This window comes from Bufo bufo, chromosome 5, assembly GCF_905171765.1.
Source record: "Bufo bufo chromosome 5, aBufBuf1.1, whole genome shotgun sequence".
NCBI classification, from domain to species: domain Eukaryota; kingdom Metazoa; phylum Chordata; class Amphibia; order Anura; family Bufonidae; genus Bufo; species Bufo bufo.
Window position 1 is genome coordinate 126,538,622 of NC_053393.1, and position 26,341 is coordinate 126,564,962.

At 48.9% G+C, this 26,341-nt stretch overlaps 1 protein-coding gene across 1 annotated transcript in view; it reads left to right on the forward strand.

Annotated features, from left to right (window-relative positions):
• Nucleotides 1-26,341, forward strand: part of NSMAF (neutral sphingomyelinase activation associated factor) — a 116,539-nt gene that overhangs the window by 12,817 nt on the left and 77,381 nt on the right. The window contains exons 6-10 of the mRNA XM_040433691.1: nucleotides 4,717-4,767; nucleotides 6,631-6,702; nucleotides 14,852-14,899; nucleotides 15,002-15,054; nucleotides 18,048-18,177. Coding sequence (XP_040289625.1) covers nucleotides 4,717-4,767; nucleotides 6,631-6,702; nucleotides 14,852-14,899; nucleotides 15,002-15,054; nucleotides 18,048-18,177 — 354 coding nt within the window. The remainder of the gene's footprint in view (nucleotides 1-4,716; nucleotides 4,768-6,630; nucleotides 6,703-14,851; nucleotides 14,900-15,001; nucleotides 15,055-18,047; nucleotides 18,178-26,341) is intronic.

Sequence of the window (26,341 nt, forward strand, 5' to 3'; positions counted from 1 at the left end):
AGGTCCTATTGCTCACAGTTAAAGACGGAAGAGATGCCGACTGCGCGAACAAGTGGATTAAGGTGAGTTACATTTTTTTATTTTTTAACCCCTCCAGCCCTATTTTACTTAGCATTCTGTATTCAGAATGCTATTATTTTCCCTTATAACCATGTTATAAGGGGAAATAATACAATCTACAGAACACCGTTCCCAAGCCCGAACTTCTGTGAAGAAGTTCGGGTTTGGGTACCAAACATGCCGATTTTTCTCACGCGCGTGCAAAACGCATTACAATGTTTTGCACTCGTGCGGAAAAATAGCGCATGTTCCCGCAACGCACCCGCACCTTTTCCCGCAACGCCCGTGTGAAACCAGCCTAAGGGTCTAAGCTGAGGTCTGATTGGGGGGGGGGGGTCTTATCAACAGTTGTGGTTTGTTCTGAGGCCTTACTAAAATTGGGGGTCTGATTGAGAGGTCTTTGCTGAATTTTGATGAACAATATTTTTTTTTTCTTATTTTCTTCCACTAAAACCAAGGTGAGTATTATAGGCAGGTGCATCATATAGAGAGAAAAATACATTATCTTAAACTAATATGTGGTTTTCGTCATTGAAGTCAGCAAGACTAAAATGCAGTATATAAGGCATGCAGTGCAGGGCTGTGGGGTCTGATTTGTGGAGTATGAGTTATTTTCAGATGGAGTCGGTAGAAATGTACTCCATGGACTCCAACTCCATTTAAAAAAAATATATCTGTTATTAATATTGTTTAATTTATTAACTTTGTTAGAAATTTTAAAAAGTTTAGAAATGTTAATCATCACTATCTTTTATGTTCTATAAATCTAAAGCGCTTATTTATCCAGGCCAGGGATAACAGCAGGGTGTTCTCACCTCTCCTGTGTTCTCCCCTGTTCTTATACTATAAACAGTGATACACAGGTTGTTCTAGTGGTGATAGATAATGAGTTCTCATTTCACCTGTGTTCTCTCCAGTCCCTTATACAGGGAGTGCAGAATTATTAGGCAAGTTGTATTTTTGAGGATTAATTTTATTATTGAACAACAACCATGTTCTCAATGAACCCAAAAAACTCATTAATATCAAAGCTGAATATTTTTGGAAGTAGTTTTTAGTTTGTTTGTAGTTTTAGCTATTTTAGGGGGATATCTGTGTGTGCAGGTGACTATTACTGTGCATAATTATTAGGCAACTTAACAAAAAACTAATATATACCCATTTCAATTATTTATTTTTACCAGTGAAACCAATATAACATCTCAACATTCACAAATATACATTTCTGACATTCAAAAACAAAACAAAATCAAATCAGTGACCAATATAGCCACCTTTCTTTGCAAGGACACTCAAAAGCCTGCCATCCATGGATTCTGTCAGTGTTTTGATCTGTTCACCATCAACATTGCGTGCAGCAGCAACCACAGCCTCCCAGACACTGTTCAGAGAGGTGTACTGTTTTCCCTCCTTGTAAATCTCACTTTTGATGATGGACCACAGGTTGTCAATGGGGTTCAGATCAGGTGAACAAGGAGGCCATGTCATTCGATTTTCTTCTTTTATACCCTTTCTTGCCAGCCACGCTGTGGAGTACTTGGACGCGTGTGATGGAGCATTGTCCTGCATGAAAATCATGTTTTTCTTGAACGATGCAGACTTCTTCCTGTACCACTGCTTGAAGAAGGTGTCTTCCAGAAACTGGCAGTAGGACTGGGAGTTGAGCTTGACTCCATCCTCAACCCGAAAAGGCCCCACAAGCTCATCTTTGATGATACCAGCCCAAACCAGTACTCCACCTCCACCTTGCTGGCGTCTGAGTCAGACTGGAGCTCTCTGCCCTTTACCAATCCAGCCACGGGCCCATCCATCTGGCCCATCAAGACTCACTCTCATTTCATCAGTCCATAAAACCTTAGAAAAATCAGTCTTGAGATATTTCTTGGCCCAGTCTTGACGTTTTAGCTTGTGTGTCTTGTTCAGTGGTGGTCGTCTTTCAGCCTTTCTTACCTTGGCCATGTCTGAGTATTGCACACCTTGTGCTTTTGGGCACTCCAGTGATGTTGCAGCTCTGAAATATGGCCAAACTGGTGGCAAGTGGCATCTTGGCAGCTGCACGCTTGACTTTTCTCAGTTCATGGGCAGTTATTTTGCGCCTTGGTTTTTCCACACGCTTCTTGCGACCCTGTTGACTATTTTGAATGAAACGCTTGATTGTTCGATGATCACGCTTCAGAAGCTTTGCAATTTTAAGAGTGCTGCATCCCTCTGCAAGATATCTCACTATTTTTGACTTTTCTGAGCCTGTCAAGTCCTTCTTTTGACCCATTTTGCCAAAGGAAAGGAAGTTGCCTAATAATTATGCACACCTAATATAGGGTGTTGATGTCATTAGACCACACCCCTTCTCATTACAGAGATGCACATCACCTAATATGCTTAATTGGTAGTAGGCTTTCGAGCCTATACAGCTTGGAGTAAGACAACATGCATAAAGAGGATGATGTGGTCAAAATACTCATTTGCCTAATAATTCTGCACGCAGTGTACTATAAACAGTGATAAGCAGCAGGGGTTTTGAGTGGTGATAGATAATCCGTTCTCACCTCTCCTGTGTTCTCTCCTGTCCGTTATACTATAAATAGTTATAAGCGGAGTGTTCTAGTGGTGAAAGACAATCAGTGAGCTTTATTTTTATTTATTTTTCTTACTTTTTTACATTTATTTTTTACACATTTATACATAGCCACTTCCTCTATTCACTGCACAGTGCTCACTTAGCACTATGAACTAATCTGAGGAGAAGTCAGAAACTGTAAAAACTGCTTCTATCTTCTCTGCTGGGTCCTGAGCTGGAGTGCAAGAACAGTAATCCAGCGCAGTGTGATGCTGTACTCAGCAGCACTGCTGATCGCACAGGCAGATGATCAGCAGTGCTCCTGGGGGCTGCAAACCATGGCTCTGTGGGCCCCAGGTTGTGCATCCCTGATGTAATTGATATCCTCTGTACACAGAAACAGTAGGTGGAGCTACAACTGTCTTTTCTTTGTTTTGATTATTGGGTTCTTCCATGACTTAGATATCGATCAGTCTGATACCCTGCACCTCCACCGATCAGTTATTTCAGGTGCTGGAAACTATACAGTAGACAAAGTTGGAAGCAGAAGTTTTCACATTGAGTAACTACTCAATGTGAAAACTTCTGCTTCCAACTTTGTCCAGGCGGAGCATACTGTAGCTCAGCTCACATTCACTTGGCCACTCTACAATGGATGGAGCCTTCTTCATAGCTTCCAGCATCGGCTGCTGCCTAATATAGCTGACCGGTGGGGGTGCATGGTGTCAGGCCCTCACCAATCTAATATTGATGACCTACATTCCGGAAAACCCCTTTAAGAGGCCACTTGAGGGCTTGAAACACATAAGCAGTTTTTCTGAGGATGCGCATCACTGTGGTTTTAACCCCTTCAACCACCCGTATGTCACAGTGGTTAAAGGGGTTGTCTCACTTCAATAAGTGGCATTTATCATGTAGAAAAAGTTAAAGGGTTTGACCACCAGAGAGGCTGACGCTTTTTCCTGATGGATTGCAGGGTGGTCTGTAACCATGGAAACAAGCAGTGTATAATGTGATGGAAAAATGAATCCAGCCAGCGAAGGAAGCAATATGGATAATAACAATATTATAGTAAGTGGCTTATATTAAAGGCGTTCTGCACTTTCATTTAACTGATGATCTATCCTCCGGATAGATCAGCTTCTGATCGGCCGGGGTCCGACACCCAGGACCCCTGCCGATCAGCTGTTTGAGAAGGCAGTGGCGCTCCAGCAGCGCCGCGGCCTTCTCACTGTTTACCGCCGGGCCACCGGCCCACTGACGTCACGACTAGTATCAACTAGCGTGGGCTGGGCTAAGCTCTGTTCACTTGAATACTAGTTGATACTAGTCGTGACGTCAGTGGGCCGGCCGGAAACAGTGAGAAGGCCGCGGCGCTGCTGGAGCGCCGCTGCCTTCTCAAACAGCCGATCGGCGGGGGTCCCGGGTGTCGGACCCCCGCCGATCAGAGGCTGATGATCTAGATAGATCATCAGTTAAATGAAAGTGCAGAACCCCTTTAACTTCCTCTACATGATAAATGCAACTTACTGAAGTGAGACAACCCCTTTAAGGGAATTTATGGAGTGAGCTACTGTAGTGAGGCCGCTCCATACACGACAGGTGCCAGCTGTATAATACAGCAAGCACCCGGCCGCACTGACGAGGAAGGGCGACCGCCAGTTCTAGCCCCTTAAGTGGGTTAAAAGTTACTATTGTAACTGTATAAAAATATTATTTCCCAATTTTACATATGTAAATTTTTTTATTGTTAATATATTTTTATATCAGGTATTGCCACATCTGAAAATGTCTGATAGGTCATCAGTATAAAAAAATACAAGCGGACAACCCCTTTAGTGGGACAGTTTTAAGGGACCTTGAAGAATAAAATGGGTATTATATATACGGCATGACGGCTTATATGGCAAGCATTCTTATACATGCTTTTACCATGGTCACAGTCACATGAGGACTGTTATAAAGAGGACCTGTAAGAATTCTTATTGTATGGAGAACATAAGGATTTACTAAAATGGTCATGTCAGGAGAGACGATGGCTCCTCAGTGCAGCAAGTTACATAGCAACGTGCATTTAATTGTAAATTGTTTTCCTTCAGGTTTATCTCATCAAAGAACAGAACGTTGTTGCACCGTATAAACTTCAGCGTGTAAGTAGCATTATTTTATTGCACCATTTGCACATCAGATATTTTCACAGGTCTAGGGTGGATTTTCACTGCAGACTACATTGCAGATTTGCTGTGGATTTCTCCAAGAAAATCTGTCTTGTGTGAACATAGCCTTAGATGTCAAATACTTCTGCGATTAGCCGTGTTATCTGCACAGCCCAGTATCGGAGAACATGGATTGCGCTGCTCTCAGCGTGCGCCATGTTCCCTCAGCAGCACAGGGAGAAGGAAGCAGTCTCTCCCTCCCCCTGTGCCGCTGCCTCCAATGGGAACGAAGAGGAGGGGACGGTGCACTGCGCCACCAATGATAACTAACGTTTAATACATTACAAATACAGGCGGCAGAAACACATTGCCGGCACCCGACCTCTGACAGGGCGCTGTTTTAAAGTATTAAAGTCATTGGTGGCGCAGTGCCCCCCCCCAGTATTAAAATCATTGGTGGCAGTGGCCACAGAGTCCCCTCATGTTCTCTCATTGGTGTCAGTGGCAGCTTCTGATCGGAGCCCCAGCAGTGTAATCCTGGGGTTCCGATCGGTTCCCATGGCAGCCAGGACGCTACTGAAGTCCTGGCTGCCATGGTCAGCTCCCTGCTGCTGTGTGTACTATGCACAGGGCAGCAGGGAGTGTGTGAAGTCCTATTCACCCTAATAGAGATCTATCAGGGTGAATAGGACAAGGGATTAAAAAATCCCAGGTTCTGGCCCCTAAGGCCCCTTTCACACGGGCGAGTTTTCCGCACGGGTGCAATGCGTGAGTTGAACGCATTGCACCCGCACTGAATCCGGACCCATTCATTTCTATGGGGCTGTTCACATGAGCGGTGATTTTCATGCATCACTTGTGCGTTGCGTGAAAATCGCAGCAAGCTCTATTTTGTGTGTTTTTTACGCAACGCAGCCCCAATAGAAGTGAATGGGGCTGCGTGAAAATTGCAAGCATCCGCAAGCAAGTGCGGATGCGGTGCAATTTTCACGCACGGTTGCTAGGAGACTATTGGGATGGCGACCCGATCATTATTATTTCCCCTTATAACATGGTTATAAGGGAAAATAACAGCATTCTGAATACAGAATGCTAAGTAAAATAGGGCTGGAGGGGTTAAAAAAATAAATAAATTATTTAAATCGCCTTAATCCACTGGTTCGCGCAGCCGGCATCTCTTGTGTCTTCATCTGTGAGGAATAGGACCTTTGATGACGTCACTACGCTCATCACATGGTCCATCACATGATCCATCACTTTTATTGGGGTTACTGAAATGTAAAATGTAGCACAGCCCTCTTGGTTGTTTTCATCACTCACTCCAGTCTATCTGCCATGGCTGAGATGGAAATACCCCTTCAACAACATGTTTTCAGTGTCGCTGTCTATAATAAGGGCATATGCATGTGAATGTACTCAGTCCGGGAAACATGACCGTTGTGTCAGCCGCATCTCCTGGACCAACGGTGACTCCTCTGACCAAAACTTACTGTATCATAGTGATTTATGATGCCGTGAGCTTCTGTTTGACTCCGGGTCTATTGTACTGTACTCGCATCCTATTATGAGTACAGTACAATAGACCTGTGATCACATAGGAACTTACTGCAGTGAGTTCGGGTCAGAGGAGCCACCGTTGGTCCGGGAGATGCAGCCGACATACCGGTCATGTTTCCCGGACTGAGCACTGTCATGTGCATGTGCCCTAAATAGCGCTTTTGTGGGTATATAAATTCCCTTTACGTCAGGGGCAGCCTGTGTGCTGTGAATGTAAGAGCCCTTGTGAACAATGTGACACATGTAGAATATGGCTCCTGGACTGGTCAAATAAGTCTATAGATAATTTATATTTTTCAGGGTGGAGGCCATTTTTTCTTTCAGCTGGATAATTCTAGAAAGGTGGATGACGTTGTACAGAACATTCTCCAGGTATAATTTAAATGTTCCTGGTAACAGGATGGAGTGTTATTGCTTAGTACACGTATGACTATAGACTTCTGTGTTGGATGTGGCTGTACCACCCTTTGTAATTATGTAGAAAATGATTGTGGTGTGTGAAAGGGGTTGTATGTCGTACTCGCCTCCTCAATCGCCCGCCATTTTCGGGTCCTCAACTTGCCTTTACTTCCTGGTCTCTAATGGGGAAATTAATGCTCATCCTATCACTGGCCACACAGGTGGCCCATTTCAGCTAGTGATTGGCTGGGCAATTTAGCAAAAATGGGAAAAAAAAAAATTATGATTATTTTCAATTTAAGGTTGATAATCTGTTTTAATTTTGAATTTTTATATATATTTTTTTTTCTGCCCATGATTTTTTTTTTTTTTATGTAGCTGTATTAGGGCTTTTTTTTTTATCAATATGAGACAGATTGTATTTTTAGTGGCGTACATGGGAACGAGCCGTGTATAATGTGATGGAAAAATGAATCCAGCCAGCAAAGGAAGCAATATGGACAATCACAATACATTAGTCAGTGCCTTGTATTAACTTTCTCTACATGATTAATGTCATTTTCTGAAGTGAGACAACCCCTTTAACATTTATTGTATCGTTTGGACGGGAATAGGAAAAATACAAATTCTGTTGCGACTTTTTGAGGTTTTTACATTGTTTATGGGGCAGTTTAAATAACATGTTTTAATTTGTTATATGGGTTGCAGCGAACACAGGAATACCATAGCTGTGTTCATGACTGTATACAGTCATACAGTGTTTGTTAAGCACACACGTGCCATGGCAATGCATTAGCACCTTTACAATCCCAAATACCAGCCATTACAGTCGGTGCTGGGCTTTCACGGTGTATGAGCCCAGCCTGTGCGGGCTCTGTCCAGTCCCTGCCGCCTGAGTCAGGATTAATGGTGTGAGTGGCAATGACTGAACTCACTGGCTGCACTAATATGCTGCCCCAGATCACTAAGTGAGCCTGACACTAAGGGCTCATTCAGACGACCGTGTGCTGTCCGCAAAAATGCGTATCCGTTTTTTCTCGCCCAGTTTCCTTGGGGGACACAGAAGACCTTGGGTATAGCTCAGCTCCATAGGAGGCGTGACACTAAGTGAAAACTGTTAAGCCCCTCCTCCACAGCTATACCCTCAGCCTGGAGAGAGAGACTGCCAGTTTTTGCTTAGTGTCCAAGGAGGCAAGACACTCCCTGCTCTGCAGGGCTGTTTTCTCCTTGTTTAAATTTTAGATTTTTACTTTTTTCTTTCTTTTTGTTCCAGATCATCAGGGACAACAGAGACGCACTAGACCTCTCTGCTTCTCCCGGGGTTGAGCTGCACCAGTGCCGGTCACCCGCACTGCTGCCTCCCCCACAGAAGGCAAGGTGGATCAGGGCAGCCCAGCTCCCCTACATCCCGCCAGCGCAAGGGTCGCCCGCACGCCACGTCCCTCTTCCAGCGTCCTGCCACTACGGTGCCAGTAGCTGAAGGGGCGACCCTGCTGGAATGGACCGAGGGTGAAGACTGCTATGGTGAGAGATTGGCTTCTCCAGCCCTACGTCCCCCACCCACCCACCCTGGTCTCCTGCGTGCCTGACCCCCCATACTGGGCCTCTGGACCCTTCCCCTGCTGGACCTAGGCTGGCCCCTGGGGTGCCGCAGAGCGGCAATCTGCTCCCTGTCTCCCCCCCCCCCCCCCCCTTCTTTTCCTGGCCCTCATAGGACATGCAGCTAGTGGCTGTCTCCCCACAGCTAGCTGCAGAAGCTGCGACATAGTTTCTGCCGTCGCCTGCCTTCTCCTCACGGGCACCCCGTCTCTGGGTCCCCCCATCTCGCCTGATCACATTGGGCCTTACCAGAGTGTTGCTCAAGGCCTGAGGCTGTGGAGTAAGGCCTCGTCTCCGGCCAGCATTAATATTCCGGTGCGGCCGGGCGCCGCAAAAATTTTTAGGCTCCGCGGCCTGCTAGGCCGCCATTCCGGGCCTCTGACTCTTCCGGCCGGCGGGGTGGGCTCCCGCGGCCGGCAAGCCGCCATTCCGGGCCCCTGACTCATCCGGCCGGCGGGGTGGGCTCCAGCGGCCGGCAAGCCGCCATTCCGGGCCCCTGTCTCTTCCGGCGGCGGGGTGGGCTCCCGCGGCCGGCAAGCCGCCATTCCGGGCCCCTGTCTCTTCCGGCGGCGGGGTGGGCTCCCGCGGCCGGCAAGCCGCCATTCCGGGTCCCTGTCTCTTCCGGCCGGCGGGGTGGGCTCCCGCGGCCGGCATTGGGCTTGACTATACCCCAGCAGGCCCCGTCCGGTTGGCGGGGCTCCTCAAATTTTGTCCCAGGCTTCGCGGCCTGCCGGGCCGCAATTCCGACCGGCTCGCGGGGTGGGCACTCGCGGCCGGTTTGAAGCGCCATTCCGCCTCAGGTCCCGGCGGGACATAACGGGCCGGGCGCCGCAAATTTAGACCCCGGCTTCGCGGCCTGCTAGGCCGCAAAATTCCGGCCTCTGGTGGAGGGGGCGGGAACTTCTCCAGGCGCGAATTCTTCCCGCCTGGGGGTTCCTCCGCCCCCAGGGGATCGCAGCGCCGCCCTCCAGGCCGGATCCCTGTTAACCCTTTGGGTACAGGCCGGCTCCCAAATGGGCCTGTATGGTTGGGCCCCCTTTTTTCCTGTCTCTCAGGTGCCCCTATATGGTGGCTCCCCTTTAGCCTCAGAGAGGCTGTGTTTAAAAAAAAAATAATAATAATTATATAAAAAAAAAAAAATAAGAATAATAATGAATAATAGATCACTGATTTCTATTGGACTGCGCAGGACGCTGCAGCCTCATCAGTAGTGCTGCATATCTGCATGACCTCTTTCCACAGGCGGCATGGTGTTGCGCTCCCAGCCTGCGTCGCTGCTAGGGCATTTCCCCTTTTAGGCGGTTTTCTTGCTCTCTTCCAGGATACGGCGCTGGCCAAGTGCATGCGGCCCTTCCGTAGGCAGCATTCATCATCTCTCCAGTTATGGTGCCTGCCATGTGCATCCCCCCCCCCCCCTAGGCGGGATACTGCACTCTCCCTGGCTGCCGGCTGGCCATGTGCATGACCCCCTTCTTAGGCGGAATACTGCAACTTCACCGGATACGGTGCTGGCCATGTGCACGACCCCCTTCCATAAGCGGAACGCTGCACTCTCACTGGATTCGCTGCCGGCCATGTGCGTGACCCCCTTCTCTAGGCGGAAAGCTGCACTCTCACTGGATTCGCTGCCGGCCATGTGCGTGACCCCCTTCCTGGGCGGAACGCAGCACTCTCACTGGATCTGTTGCCTATCATGTGCATGAACCCCTTTTTAGGCGGAATACTGCACTCTCACCGGATACGGTACTGGCTATGTGCACGACCCCCTTCCATAGGCGGAATGCTGCACTCTCACTGATGTGCTATGATGTACTTATGTACTATGTTACTATGCTGCACTCTCACTGGATTCGCTGCCGGCCATGTGCGTGACCCCCTTCCTGGGCGGAACGCAGCACTCTCACTGGATCTGTTGCCGATCATGTGCATGACCCCCTTTTTAGGCGGAATACTGCACTCTCACCGGATACGGTACTGGCTATGTGCACGACCCCCTTCCATAGGCGGAATGCTGCACTCTCACTGATGTGCTATGATGTACTTATGTACTATGTTACTATGCTGCACTCTCACTGGTTTCGCTGCCGGCCATTTCATAGGCGGTATGCTGCACTCTCATTGGATTCCCTGCCGGCCTTGGGTATGCCTCCTTCCCTCAGGCAGCATACATACATCCCTCTGTCTGTGGTTGTTTCCTCGCAGGTACGTTGCTGGCCATGTGCATGTACCCCATACATGGCAGGGTGCTTGCACTCTCGCTGGATCCGCTGTCGGCCATATGCATGACCCCTCTTCCGTGGGCGGTGTACGCACTCTCGCTGGATTCGCTGCCAGCCAGGGGCATGCCTTCCTTCCTCAGGCGACATACACACATTCTTACTGACTGTGTTTGTCTCTCGCCAGTACGTTGCTGGCCATGTGTATGACTCCCATACATGGCGGTGTGCTCGCACTCTCCCTGGATGAGATGCTGGCCATGTGCATTACCCCCCTTTTTCTGGGCGGCATGCTACACTCTCACCGGATACATTGCTGGCCATGAGAATGGCCCTCTAACATGGGTGGAACGCTTGCACTTCCATTGGATACGGTGCTGGCCTTGTGCGTGACCACCACTCATTCCATGGGCAGAATTTGGCACGCTCATGAGATTCACGGCTGTCCTTGTATGGCTGTGCTGGACTTGTACATGTCCCCCTTCATTGGCAGAGTAGTTGCACTCTCGCTGAGTTCAGTGTTGGGTGTATTATTGCACACTCACTTAATGCTAGGATAACCCTGTGCATGTTCCCCTTTCACTAGGTGGACCTCCTGCATTCCTGCTGGATTATAGGGTATGTCCTGCTTCTCTGAAGTAGGTACGGCCTTAGGCATCACTCCCTTTTGAGACGGGCCTTTGCACTCTTGCCGACTGCAGTTTGCCAGGTACAATTTCCCCCCTTTCGGGGCGGACTGATTGCGTTCCATCGCATGCTATACTAGGCTTGTGCATAACTCCCTTTCAGGTTGCACTTTGCAATTCCGTACATGCTGTGGCACTCTGTGGCAAGCCCCCCTTTTTCTAGGTGGGTTGGCCTTCTCACTGCTTACGGGGCTGCTCGTACGTATGCCTCACCTGCTTCCTGCGGCAATACTTTTGTTTTCTTGGGATACGATGCTTGCCGCAAGCCTTGCACTCGTCTCTAAGGAGTTCATTCTGTCCACCTGACCCGGACAGGCTCTATTGCTCTCTGCTGCACCGAGCTGGGTGGTACTCATTCATTTAGTTGGCCTTTCATCCCAGGGAGTGTTCGTGGGTCCTAGATGCATGCCCATTCGTCCTTCCGCGGCATTGCTTCCCTGCGCTAGTGGTCACATGGTCGAGAGTGCTGTTGTCTGCAGCGCCCCTCGAATTCTTCGTTGGCTCTGGCAGGACTGCGGTTCCCATGCCTGCTGCAATTTCCTCCTCTTCGGATGCAGTGTGGTATGAGTCCTTCCTCTTGGCGCCTCTACGCTTCAGTCTGATCTGCTACCAGGTTCGGGCTGCTCTTCTCGGGAAGGTCACCCAACTTCTCTTGGGTGCTCGATTACCCAGGTCCGGAGGACCTCCGCCTTGGGTTCTTCAGGGTATTCGCCTTCTGCGAGGCGGTGAACCGGGCGTCTCACAGTGTAGCGGGGTTCTGCTTTTGAGCTGTCCTATGGCTTCCCTGTTGCCCACTCCTCCTCCTTTCGGTTGGAGGGTGTTATGCCGGCCTCTGTCTCGACTACCTTATCTCGCCGGCTTTGTTTGGCTCCCGCTCGGTACAGATCACTCCGATGTGGCTTCCCGCCAGACTTCAGAGGCTGTTCTTTCACTGTCCTCCCCTCTGGGGAGAGCATGGTTGTTCATGTGGATGGTTCCGGTGTTCCTTTTGGCCTCGTACTGTCTCCCTTGTTCACACTGGCTGTATTAGCTGTGTGCCTATTTACCGAGTCTACCGCGTTCTGTCCTCCCGCTGAGTGCAGATTGCGTGGTCCATTCTAAGACAATGGTCCTGCTGTAGACTTACCTTCTCGGTAACTTGGGGGGACTACCTTTCGGTCCAGATTGTCCTTTGATCTCCCACACCGGGACTGTACAACGTGGCTACATCAGCATGGACTTTAGCCTGTCTTGTCCTGGCATCTGGCGGATCCTTTGGTTCCTTTCCGTCTGTCCTTCTGCTCCCCCACTCGGGTGGATACGGGACAACGTTGCTCGAGGGCCGACGGGACCAGTTTTGTCGACCCTTCTGCCCGTGTTACTGGTCTGCGCCTGATCACATTGGGTTTTCGCCCGCTTGCCAGGCGACTCCAGCGGGTTCGCTACTGTCCGCTCCTGGCTGTGTTTCGTCCAGGATCTGTCGTAAGACTTAGGTTTTTTTTTCTGGGGTTATGTGGGAAGCTGTGCATTCCCCACTCTGAATTTCTCTCCCCATGGTTCTGTCTTTTTTCCAGTCCGGCCTGGACCTGGGACTGGGACTCCTTTTACTTGAGGTGTCAAGTGTCGGCGCTGTTCTTCCTCTTCCAGCGTTCCCCGGCCCTCTGGGCCTGTCAAGACCTTCTTCCTCGGAGTGGCTCTTTGGTTCCTCTGTACTGTCCTTCGGTACCGCCCTGGGGACTATATACTGAGCTCTCGGCGCTCCAATCTTGTCCTTGGAGCCGTTACAGAAGTTCTCTCTACCCCTTCTGTCCTGTACGGTTGTGTTTCCGTATCAGTCGTGTCTCTGACGGGTGCCTGAATGGCCCCTTTTTTGTTACGAGCCTTCTGTCTTTTCCCAGGACAGGGCTGTTCTACATCCCGTTTCTTCCTTCCTTCCTTCTGAAGGTGGTGTTTGCCTTTCGCTTCAACACTTCACCGATTTGGACGTTGTTTGGGACTAGCCGTTTTTACTTGGAGATCTCCGACTCTTGTCGACGTTCGGCCTCTTGGGTTTCCAGGAGGTCCGTGCATAGGGTTGACGGACTCCAGGGTGGTTTTCCTCCGCTTGATCAGATTGGCTATTGCTGAGGTTACCGCAACAAGGGCAGGATTCTGTCTTTGGTGTCACCGTTCATTTCACCAGAGCGGTCGGTGCCTCCTGGGCCGGAGGCATTGGGCTTCGGCCATGCATTTGGGCAAGGCGGCCACAGGTCTTCCTTGCACGCCTTACCGAGTTCTACAGGGTGCATACTCTGGCTTTGGCAGATGCTGCCTTGGCCCGCCTGGGTCTGCAGGCGGCGGTTCATTGATGCCTTTCGGGTGCTTTACCTTGGTGCTGTGGTCCCTCCCCCTTTTGGACTGCTTTTGAACGTCCCAAGGTCTTCTGTGTCCCCCAAGGAAACTGGGCGAGAAAACGAGATTTTTGTATAACTTACCAGTAAAATCTCTTTCTCGCTCTTTCCTTGGGGGACACAGCACCCACCCATTCATTGTTTTTCTCTGCACGGTTTCCGAGTTTTTTGTTACCCGTTGCGTAGTTGGCTTGTTGGTTCCTTGTTGGACTTTGCCTTTTCTCACTACTTGGACACGCAACTGGCAGTCTCTCTCTCCAGGCTGAGGGTATAGCTGTGGAGGAGGGGCTTAACAGTTTTCACTTAGTGTCACGCCTCCTATGGAGATGAGCTATACCCAAGGCCTTCTGTGTCCCCCAAGGAAAGAGCGAGAAAGAGATTTTACTGGTAAGTTATACAAAAATCTTGTTTTTGCGGATTAGATGCAGACCTATTCACTCCTATGGGTCCCTTTTCATTCTTTTCTACGGCTCCGTAAAACAATAAAACATGTCCTATACTTGCCAGTGAAAATCAGGATCTGGCCACATTGAAGTCTATGGGTCCTCAAAAATGCAATCTCTGCATTTTTGCCGACAGCCTACGGCCGTCTGAATGAGCCCTATCTGTAACGCCTGGGATCGGAGATTGTGGGGTGCTGATGCATTGCCATAGCACCTGGGGGACTGATTTCACTATTTTCTTAAAAACCAAAATTTTTGGGCACCAAGGCATATTAATTGAATGGATTTGATTCATCACTCAGCCCTAGGCTGATCAATGCCAGGAGGCAGAGAGGACCCAGGAATATTGGAATGGGTGTGGCGGAGGGAATAAAATTTTTCTTAACAACCTTCAGAGCCTGTTTAAAAAAATATCGGCCGGACAATACCTTTAGCTAAGCTCATTCTCTCTAAACTTTAGTGATTTAAAACTTTAGCTTGTAGTTGTGTGGTCTAGATACCACAAATCTTATGTAAATGGGCGATACATGTATTTCTATACTATATGGGGCGAGTTTTACGGTACTGTTTGGGCATCTCAAATAAACGACAGATCACTTTTCTTAGAAATCAGTGAGTGAATTCCAACATGCTTGGTGGGAACCCCGCTTTCCATATAAACCACATTGTAATTGGGGTCTCCCAGCAGCCGTTGACTGTATGATGTGGGTATAACTGAGGCAAATTTATTGCACAATCGTTTGGTGAATTCCTGCAGAAAGTGTCTGCGTTTTCATAGCGCATCAAGTATTATTCTGTATTCTTTACAGCTTCAAAGAGCTTCTCGGCTAGAAAAACTTGGCGATCAGACAGCAATGGTACGTCTTTCATTTTGCTTATGTGAACAAGCCAAATTAAGTTCATTATAATTTTTTTAGTTATACGCAACACGTAACCTGTTTTCTGTTTTCTGCTATCAGATAACTGCTATTCTGCAGTCACGTTTGGCAAGGGCATCATTTGATAAAAACAGGTAAGTGAGCGTATACTTACCTCCCTGTTAATATGGAAAAGAAGCTAAAGGGCTTATTAAAGAGCAGGGTTTCTGTGTCCCCTCAGATGACTAGAATAGGAGTTGACCATGAGCGCTGCCACTGAAGTCATCTCTGTGAGACTGACAGAGATAGTCGAGCACAGCACTTGGTTCCTCTTCATCAGTCCTATAGATCTGAATGGTGCAGCAGGGAACATACTCGACCGACACTCTAGGACCCCATACTTATCATTGTTAGGGTTCCCATTGGATACGTTTAAATTGTTGTACAATGCCTTTAAAGGGGTTGTCCGGGTTGAGAGCTGAACCCGGACATACTCTTATTTTCAACCAGGCAGCCCCCCCGAGGCTAGCATCGGAGCATCTCCTGCTCCGATTCGCTCCCTTGCCCTGGCTAGATCGCGCAGGGCACAGGCTCTTTTGTTTATCATAACACACATGTTTCCATAAATCAGTAGGGTAAGCCTAGATAGACATATACTTTATAATGTAACTTGCTACATTAAAATCTTTCTTTCTCCACTTGTCAGACTCTTCTGCCTTCCTCCCCTGCTTCATGCACTGACCACTCGCTCTCAATTCACTGTAAAATCAGTACTTAGTAAAGCAACTATGAAACCGTTTAAAGGGGTTGTCCCATGAAAAATATTGCAATTAGAAATGTAGCATAGCCACTGAGTTATTCACTGAAGTCTATCTGTATAGCGCCACCTGCTGCACTTTTGCACTTTTTCTAAATTCTCTGTCCAGCTTATTGAGGTTGACATACATGTTCAGTTCCATCCTTCAACTGCCACCTGCTGCAGCAGATAGGACATGCGCCCTGAGCTGTCAGCTTGAAATACACCTAGCAGAGGAATTGCAGCAATGAATCGGCAGATCTCTGAACTATATGATATCCCACTTTAATTTTTTTTACATAACTCATGGGATAACCCCTTTAAGTCTTACTGAGAGATCAGGTTACAGCTGCTTCTACTAGAAGGCAATGGGGATGGAGAGGAAGAAGCAGCCGCAGAGTGGGAGAGCTACAGTCGCACCCAGGCACCCCACCTACTTCTAGTAGCCGCCCTACCATATCCCTTGAGTGCTGACTCCAGCGCTGCTCAGTACTGCTGCACAATGTCTTACATGCTGTTGTGGTGTATGTGCAGTGTATGGGAGACATCATGGCAGCTAGTCTGCACTCACTAGCTTATGGGAAAATGACAATTAGAGATAATTGAGAGATGGAAACTGGTGATCAAAGCAAGATACAAGTCATAATAATGGTTATTCCTCATCTCCACACAATAGCTTATTCTAAAAAGTAACTTAAAACTACAGGTAGACTTTAAGGTACCAAATCCATTTCAATATCGCATGATAAAAATGTACAATAATTTCGCACTATACAGTATGGTTGGCTTTCTTATGAATCAATATATTTAAATTAATGACTGTGGCACTGTTGGCATTGCAATTATCTTTCAATCATACCGCCAGCTGAAAGACTGTACCCCTGAGTGCATGTGAGTGGTAACTGTATGTACCCTTTCTCTGGTAAGCGCAACTGTTTGTACTGAACGCTTTTCCTGAAAGTTTCTAGTGTAGGAAGTAGCTTTTTTTTTTTTTTTTTGCTACCAACATCGTCATATTACTCTCATGGGGCTGTTTTTCTGCCACTTGTTTACCCATCCTTCACCATGATCTTGAACTAGTATCTGCAATAAGCATAGTACTGCAGATAAGGAGTACAGATCTTTTTTTTTTTTTTTTTTTTTTTTTCGTACTACTTCCGTTCCCCCACTGTGAGAGCTGAAAGGGGTTGTCTCACTTCAGCAAATAGTATTCATCATGTAGAGGAAGTTAATATAGGCCACTCATTAATGTATTGTGATTGTCCATATTGCTTTATTTGCTGGCTGGATTCATTTTTCCATTACATTAGACACTGCTAGTTTCCATGGTTACGACCACTCTGCAGTTCAGCAGCGGTGGCCGTGCTTGCACACTATAGGAAAAAGCATCGGCCTATGTAGTGTCCCATGGTTACCAGAGAGGTCGGTGCTTTTTTCCTAGAGTGTGCAAGCACGACCACCACTGATGGATTGCAGTGCAGGGTGGTCGTAACCATGGAAATGAGAAGTATATAATATGATGGAAAAATTCATCCAGCCAGCAAAGGAAGCAATATGGACAGTCACAGTACATTAGTAAATGCCTTGTATTAACTTTCTCTACATAATAAATGTTATTTGCTGAAGTGAGACAATCTCTTTAAAGCTGCTCTGAAATACACAGTCAGGTGTGCCGTGCTCACATAATGGAGAGGACTCATGTGCGTGCACAGCAGTCCTGACCATGTATTTCAGCGACGCTTTGAGCGCTGACAGTGGGGGGGCAATAGGAAATAATAAATTGTGATCTGGAGTCCTCATGTATTGCTGCAGATAATAGTCCAAGAGCCTGGGGACAGATTCCCTTTAAATCTCTCTGGCACATAGGCTAGGTCTACACGATGACAATTTTTATAATGGTAGTCTATGGTGTCGCAATGCGACATGACGCGACAGTCGCAGAAAAATCCATCTCGAATGGATTTTTTGCGAATGTCGCATGTTGCAGTGCGACACCATAGACTATCATTATAAAAATTTGGCACGCGACAAATGTTGTGTAGACCTAGCCTTAATCGCAGGGAACCCTCCCTCCCAGTCCTCATTTGCTTAGACCAGACTACAGCCTTCACCTTTATAACGTACACGGTTAATAAGTATTGTCATATAAGCTGTGCATGAGAGCTGGACTGGCGAATTTGGTTGCTTTGTAGTAATTGTGTTTATAGCCGGTGCAATTCCAATGTTCTTATGTTTCAGTACATTTAGCTATAGGCACCACATGCTCATTCGGCTGTAATCTAACATGTTAGAACAGGTATTATAGGTTAATTAAGGTGCATTTTGTGATGGTTTTTCTTCAATTTGTCACAGCTTTCAAAGTGTGTGTGAAATATCGAACATGGAGTGTGAGGCAGAGATGATAACTCCGCTGGTCTCCAACCCCGGCCATGTCTGCATCACAGATAAATACCTTTATTTCCAGCCGTTAAATGCATACCCAGTAAGAAAAAAAAGCCTTGATCACCTCATTTTAATTTTTGTGAAATTCTCTTTGTAATCGATGTCGGCAATTACGGTTGTGTTAACCTAAGGGGGTAATTAGGTTTCGATTTTTAAAGGCTATTCATTGTGTACTGAAAAGTTATGCAGTCGTCCGCTCGGCAGCCTCTGAACTGCTTCAGCCAACTTAATGAGTGACACCCGAAACTCTAAGGCCCCTTTCACACGAGCGAGTTTTCCGCGTGGGTGCAATGCGTGACGTGAACGCATAGTACCTGCACTGAATCCTGACCCATTCATTTCAATGGGTCTGTGTACATGAGCGTTGTTTTTCACGTATCAGTTCTGCGTTGTGTGAAAATCGCAGCATGTTCTATACTCTGCGTTTTTCACGCAGCCCTGGCCCCATAGAAGTGAATGGGGCTGCGTGAAAAACGCATTCCATCCGCAAGCAAGTGCGGGTGTAATGCGTTTTTCACTGCTGGTTGCTAAGAGATGTTGTTTGTAAACCTTCAGTTTTTTATCACGTGCGTGAAAAACGCATCAAAACGCATTGCACCCGCGCGGAAAAAACTGAACGCAATCGCAGATAAAACTGACTGACCTTGCTTGCAAAATGGTGCGAGTTTCACTGAGCGCTCCCTGAACGCATCCGGACCTAATCCGTCACGCTCGTGTGAAAGGGGTGTTTCACACGAGCGAGTCCATTGCGGGAATCGCGCTCCGTGTGTGAGTGTGATCCTCCGCTCTGCACTTGCAGGAGCGCACGGCATTATCATGATTTATAATACTATGTGTGTCTGCCTGGCCTTTTTTCCACAGAATCATAGTGACATAAAGCTGTCAGTATGATTCTGTAGAAATAAGGTCAAGCAGAGGCACACAGCATTATAAATCATGATAATGCCGTGCGCTCCTGCAAGTCCAGAGCAGAGGATCAAACTCACACACGGAGCGCGATTCCCGCAATGGACTCGCTCGTGTGAAACAGCCCTAAATTACTGCTCTTATCCCTGTAGGCATCAACAGAGTGCCACTGTTTTGTGAAAGCGGTATTTTATTTATTTCTTTCAGTGACTTTAGTTAGATACAGTAATCATGCTTGGAGGCTGGCGCCTTCTTGCCTAACATTAAGGTTCCCGCGCTCAAATCCTGCCCCTTCTCTTTTGATTGACACTTCTTAGCACAGGCAACGTTATCCCCCTAGCCTCTCCTTGCCTGTGCTAGGGATCGCCAAAAAATAAGTGCAGGATTTGGGGCGGCAACCTTGACTTTAGGCAAGAAGGCACCAGTGTCCTTTACTTCAAACCACTGATTAGCATACAGCAGGAGCAGTGAATAAAGATGATTTTTGCTGCTCTCGAAAGACAGAAGAACTGTATAAGAGTACGGGAAGGTACTCCAAGAAGTTTGGAGTCCACTATTGTGCGGACAGGTTCTCTTTAACTGGTGTCACAGGATTTGGGGGATTCTCCATGTCTCCACTTTATGACCACTTCATCACCTGCATAGAGCAGTGCCATGTCCTGACCTATCTGATATGTAAAGAAATACTTCCATCTGAAAACTGTAACAAGATCCAGCAGACAGTATATTTCTCATGGGGTTAAAGGGTTTTTCCTCTGGATAGGTCATCAGTATCTGGTCGTTGGGGGTCTGATACCCAGGATCCCCAACAATCAGCTGTTTGAGAAGGCAGCAGTGCTTCTGTGAGCACCACAGCCCTATCGCTGCTTTTTCTCGCCCATATTCATTGGGGGACACAAGAACCGTGGGTATAGCTATGTCCTCTAGGAGGCGTTGACACTAGATAAAGCTGTTAGCTCCTCCCCTGGCCCCTCCAACCTGGAGAGAGAGCTTCAGTTTTTTTCTAGTGTCAATAGGAGGTGTCTTTATTATTCATTAGCGGAAGCTGTGCTTCCTCAGCAGCGCTGGGACACAGACTTGGGCCGCATCTGGTTGGGAGTGGACGGAGCCTAGCAGCTCAGACGGGAGCACTTACAAGCGTTTCCCTCCAGCCTCAGATATCTCCTGGTTACACCATGTCTGATCCCACTGGGGTTCTTCTGCGGCCAATAGCTGTCCATTATGCCTGCGCTATATGTCATGTAAAATTCCCTTGCGGGCAACAGGATTCTGCCTGCACTGCTTGTCAGGCGCCCAGGCAGGCCCCCCCCCCCCCTTCAGCCAATACCGCTGCTCCCCCTCTGGCATCCGAGTTACCCAATTGGGCCAGAACGCTCTATCAGTCGGTGGAAAACCTTGCTCAAACCTCCCAATCCACCCTTTCTATAGCGGGTCGCTTGGTTGAGAATCCGCCGCCGGCTGCACCTCCCTCAGATGCACACTCCAGAGCTTCCTGCTCGGGCGTTCCCCCCCCCCCACCCGCCTCTCCAGGTCACTTCCTCCCGGTGATTCCATCAGCGCACGGCATTCACAAAAGCGTCCCAGAGTAGACCATGTTTCTTCCTCTGACGCATCTCCCTCTCCACCACGTGTACGGTCTCACTCAGGTTTTTCTTCTCCTGGGGACGTGCCGTCCGAAGGTAAGGTTGAGAATTCGGATTTGGATATGGATACGGAGCAGCCTTCTAAGTTGGCCTCCACTGTGGATAGCCTCATTGCTGCCATCCGCGACACCTTCTGGGTGCAGGGCGATTCCTCTCCCCCCCCCCCCCCCCCCCCCCCCGACCAACAGGGGGTATCCTTCTTCCGTCCAAAACAGGCCTCAAAGGTGTTTCCTCACCATGATTTTTCGGCGGTGGTTTCCAAGGCTTGGGATCACCCAAACATGCGTTTTTCCGCCCCCAAAAAACTGGACATCATATATCCTTTTCCAGCGGACTGTGTTTCAGCGTGGGCATCCCCTCCTAAGGTGGATCCACCAGTGGCGCGGCTCGCCAAGAGTAAGGCTATTCCCATAGCCGATGGATCCTCCCTTCAGTCAGCTGAAGATCGTCGGATGGAATCCTTGATGAAGTCCCTCTTTGCTGCTACAGGTTCAGCACTTAGGCCCGTGTTCACCTCCGCGTGGGTGGCAAAGGCGATCTCTGAATGGGGTAACCAGCTGGACCAGGACTTGGTATCCGAGGTCCCTGCTCAGGATCTCCAATCCTTGGCGCAGCTGATCATCCAGGTGGGGAAGTTCCTCTGCGAGGCTTCCCCGGACGCTGACGCCCTTATCGCTCACTCTTCAGTGCTTGCAGTCACCTTTACGCCGCGAGCTTTGGCTGAAGGTGCGGGCAGCGGACGCGACTTCCAAGCGTTCTTTAGTCGGACTTCCCTTTGCCGACGCCCGTCTTTTTGGTTCTCTGCTGGATGAAATTATTTCTGAGGCCACGGGGGGCAAGAGCACCCATCTTCCACAGCTTAGAGTCAAGAGGGTCTCTCACGTTAGGGGTTCCTCACGTGGCAGACCCTTTCGTCGATTCGCTGGTTCCCGCCCCGCGATGGGTTCTTCCACCAGGGGAGGCGGGTTTACTTCTCAAGATCGACGTAAGAAACCGTCCTTTCGGGCACAACCCTCCTGGCGTCCCAGACCTCAGGCCGCTCAACCTCCTGAGGCTAAGCAGTCCTCAGCCTGAAGGTGCACCCCCGCCCAACAGTGTGGGGGCCGCCGCCTCCTCTTCCAGGACGTCTGGCGGGCCCATGTCTCCGATGCTTGGGCACTCGAGATTGTATCCTCGCTATACGTGATCGAGTTTGTCTCTTCTCCCAGACAGATTTTTTCAATCCTGTCTTCCACGGGCCCCCGAGGGGGCTGCCACCTTCTCCCAGGCCAATCAGTCTCTTCTGGATCGGGGAGTCATCTCTCCTGTTTCCCCATCAGAAAGGTTCAAAGGGTTCTATTTCAATCTTTTTGTGGTCCCCAAAAAGGAGGGCTCTGTGCGCCCCATCATGGACCTCAAGTTCTTAAATCAGTTCCTCCGTCTCCAGCGGTTTCGGATGGAATCCCTTCGTTCCGTAATTGCTTCTCTGGAGCAGGGGGAATTGCTTTCGGCCATAGATATCCAGGACTCGTACCTCCACGTTCCCATCGCGCGGACTCGCCAGCGCTTCCTGAGGTTCGCGATAGGAGACTATCATTACCAGTTTGTCACCTTCCCGTTCGGTCTGGCAACCGCACCTCAGGTCTTCACAAAGATCCTGGGCCCTCTTCTCGCCCTGCTCCGTTCCAGAGGCATCTTCCTTATGCCTTATCTGGACGACATCCTCATCAAGGCCCCCTCCTTTGCTCAGGCATCGAACAGTGTACAGATCACGCTGGACGCCCTGGCACGCCTCGGGTGGTTGGTCCAGCTGCAAAAGTAATGTCTGACACCCTCCAGACAATTGGTCTTTCTGGGTATGCTTATAGACACTGACGTGGCATGGATTCGCCTTCCTCCCGACAATCGACTGGCTTTACACCGTTCCGTGAGGGTTCTTCTCTACTGCAGACGTCCGTCCATTCGACTCTGCATGAGGACGTTAGGGAAGATGGTCGCCTGTTTCGAGGCGATTCCCTTTGCCCTGTTCCACTCTTGCACGTTCCAGAGAGCGATCCTGTCCTCCTGGGACAATCTTCAGAGAGCCTGGACTATCCTATCCGCCTTTCTCCTGAGGTGAGGTCGTCCCTTTAGTTGGTGGCTTTCGGTTCCAGTTCTGGGAAGGTCCTTCCTTCCGATCTCCTGGACAGTTGTTACCACCGATGCCAGTCAACTGGGTTGGGGAGGGGTGTTCCCTCCCAGGACAGTCCAAGGCACATGGTCTCGGTCGGAGTCCAAGCTCCCGATCAATATCCTAGAGCTCAGGGTGATTCTTCTGTCCCTCCGGCACTGGACCCAACTCCTGAGGGGTCGCCCCGTTAGAATCCAGTTGGACAACGCCACGGCGGTGGCGTATATCAACCACCAGGGGAGAACACTCAGCCTCGCGGTGAGGCAGGAATCTGCAGAGATCTTACGGTGGGCGGAGGCCCATGTTCCGGCAATTTCAGCGATCTACATCCCGGGTGTGGAGAACTGGACTGCGGACTTCCTCAGCAGGACCACGATAGATCCGGGTGAGTGGTCTCAACACCCGGAGGTATTCGAGGCGATCTGTCTCTGTTGGGGGTCGTCCCAACGTGGACTTGATGGCCTCAAGAATCCGTCCGAAGCTTCCCACCTTCCTCTTCCGCGCAAAGGGATCTGGAGGCTTGTGGCGTGGACGCCCTGATCTCCTCTTGGCAGGGGTTCTCCCTCCTTTATGTGTTTCCCCCCCTTCCCCCTCCTGCCCAGGATTCTATGGAAAATCAGGATGGAGGGCATTCCGACGATCCTAGTCGCCCCAGATTGGCCCCGTCGCGCGTGGTACGCCGACCTCGTTCTCCTTCTGGGAGACGTTCCTTGGTCACTGCTACTCAGAGACGACCTGCTTTCGTAGGGACCGGTCTTCCCTCAGCATTTTAGGTCTCTTCGTTTGATGGCGTGGCCATTGAAACCGCCATTCTAAAGCGAAGAGGTTTTTCGGTGGAGGTTATCCGCACTATGATTCAGGCTAGGAAGCCTGCTTCGTCCAGAATCTATTACAGGACCTGTAGGGCCTTCCTGGGTTTCTGTGAAAACCGAAACATTCCTCCTCTTCATTTTTCTCTCCCCACGGTCCTGTCCTTTCTTCAATCAGGGTTGGACCTTGGTTTGGCCCTTTAACTCTTTGAAGGGTCAGGTCTCAGCGCTTAAATTTTTTTTTCCAGAGCCCTCGGGCCTGTAAGGACTTTTCTTCAGGGAGTGGCACATATGGTTCCTTCGTACCGTCCTCTTAGCGCTCCAGGCTTCCTCCTTTGAGCCTCTGCGGGAGATTTCTCTCCGACTCCTGTCCTGGAAGGTGGTTTTCCTTGTAGCTATCACTTCCATCAGACGAGTGTCCGAGTTGGTGGCGCTCTCTTGCAGAGAACCCTTCCTGGTTCTTCATAAGGATAAAGCGGTTCTCCGGCCCGTTCCTTCCTTTCTTCCGAAGGAGGTCACCGACTTCCATATCAACGAGGAAATTGTCCTTCCCTCACTGTGTCCCTCTCCTTCACACCCTAAGGGAAAGGAGTTGCACCATTTGGATATTGTCAGCGCTCTGAAGATCTATTTAGCAGCCACCTCTCCCTTTCGCCGTACGGACTCCCTTTTTGTCATTTCGGAGGGTCCTCGCAAGGGATTGGCGGCCTCCAAGGTGGCAATCGCACGTTGGATTCGGGCTGCAATTGCAGAGGCATACCGCACCCGGGACAGGGTTCCGCCCTTAGGTGTCACGACTCACACCACCAGAGCGGTGGGCACATCTTGGGCTCGGAGGAATCGAGCTTCAGCTGCACAGTTGTGTAAGGCGGCTACTTGGTCCTCCTTAGATACATTCACAAAATTTTACCTATGCATCGGCTAACCCTGCCTTAGGGCGCATGGTCTTGCAGGCTGCAGTTTCTTAGATGCCTGCAGGGACACTTGCTTCCATGGGTCTGTGGTTTTTCCCTCCCTGTGGACTACTTTTGGACATCCCACGGTTCCTGTGTCCCCCAATGAATATGGGTGAGAAAAGGAGATTTTTGTATAACTTACCAGTAAAATCTCTTTCTCGCTCTTCATTGGGGGACACGGCACCCACCCAGTATTGTTGTTCAACCACAGTTGTGGCTGTTGCTAGTTAGAACCCCGTTGGGTTTTCGGCATGGTTGATGATCCATGTTTTTTCTTGGTTGGCTTGCTTCTCCTACTGCTTGTACACAAACTGAAGCTCTCTCTCCAGGCTGGAGGGGGTATAGCTGCAAGGGGAGGAGCTAACAGCTTTATCTAGTGTCAACGCCTCCTAGAGGACATAGCTATACCCACGGTTCCTGTGTCCCTCAATGAAGAGCGAGAAAGAGATTTTACTGGTAAGTTATACAAAAATCTCCTTTTCTAGGCCAGCGATGACACGTTCGTGTGTCTTGTGGCCTAGGAACAGCCCAACCCTATTAAAGTGACTGGGGCTGAGCGCTATACCAATGACAGCCGCTATACAATGTACGGTGCTGTGCTTGTTAAGCTGTGAAAGAGAGCCACTGCTTTCTCAAAACAGCTGATCGGCAGGGGTCCCGGATGTTGGACACCCACTGATCAGATACTGATGACCTATCCAGAGGTCGTCAGTAAAAAAAAATAATAATCCTGGAAAACCCTTTTAAGTGATGGATCTAGACACCAATGCACCACTGAAGATGTCATCAACTTGATTCTGCCCAGAGATTCATTTACAGAACATCCAGTTTTGTTATTTAAGTTCAAGGCTGCATAAAATAAAACTTTCCCTAATTAATAACTGACCAAAAAATTTTAAAGCAACCTTTCTTGTGCGGATCAGAAATATCAGGGCTTAATCTTTATTTTTTTATGTTGAACAGATATAGAGGAATCTGCCTAAAAATGTTGCAAAGTTCTCTTTGGTGGTACACTAGTTTAAGGCCTCATGCACACGAATGCTTTTTTTCATTTCAATGGGTCCGCAAAAAAAAAAACAGAAGTTACTCCGTGTGCATTCTGTTTCCGGATGTCCGTATTTCCGTTCCGCCAAAAATTACGGACTAGGATAGGACTGTTCTATCAGGGGCCGGCTGTTCCGTTCCGCGAAATACGGAAAGCACACGGAAGTCATCCGTATTTTTTGCGGACGGATAAATACAAACGGTCGTGTACATGAGGCCTTCTAGTGACCTGTACTAAATCTTAGAGATGGATTTCCTCATTTTTATAAAGTTATACCATAACACTTTTCATTAGTTCTAGGAACTATATCACACCATATAGATCATGTACTTAATCAACATGGTTCTAACTTGTATGTAGTTGTAATGTGGAGAATTTGTATCGAGCTTGTATTTGTACCCACACTTTGTAGTGAAGCCGTACACATAAGACTGAAGTCGACCGGTCATTAGCTATAGTGTTCAAGTAACGGAGTCAGTGATCACACAGGCGATTATCAGGAGGGAAGCGTTCCTTCCTGGCAATCTCTTGCTTGGTAGCGAAGGAGACCGCAGCTATTACATGCAGTGATCTTCTCCACAGTATGAGGAGGAGCAATCATTATTCCATCACTCGTCCCCATGCCGTCTAGTTGGTTGCCGGCAGCAGATCGTGCTGTTTTGGCATGCTGAAAGATCACGATTGCCGGAAGTATTA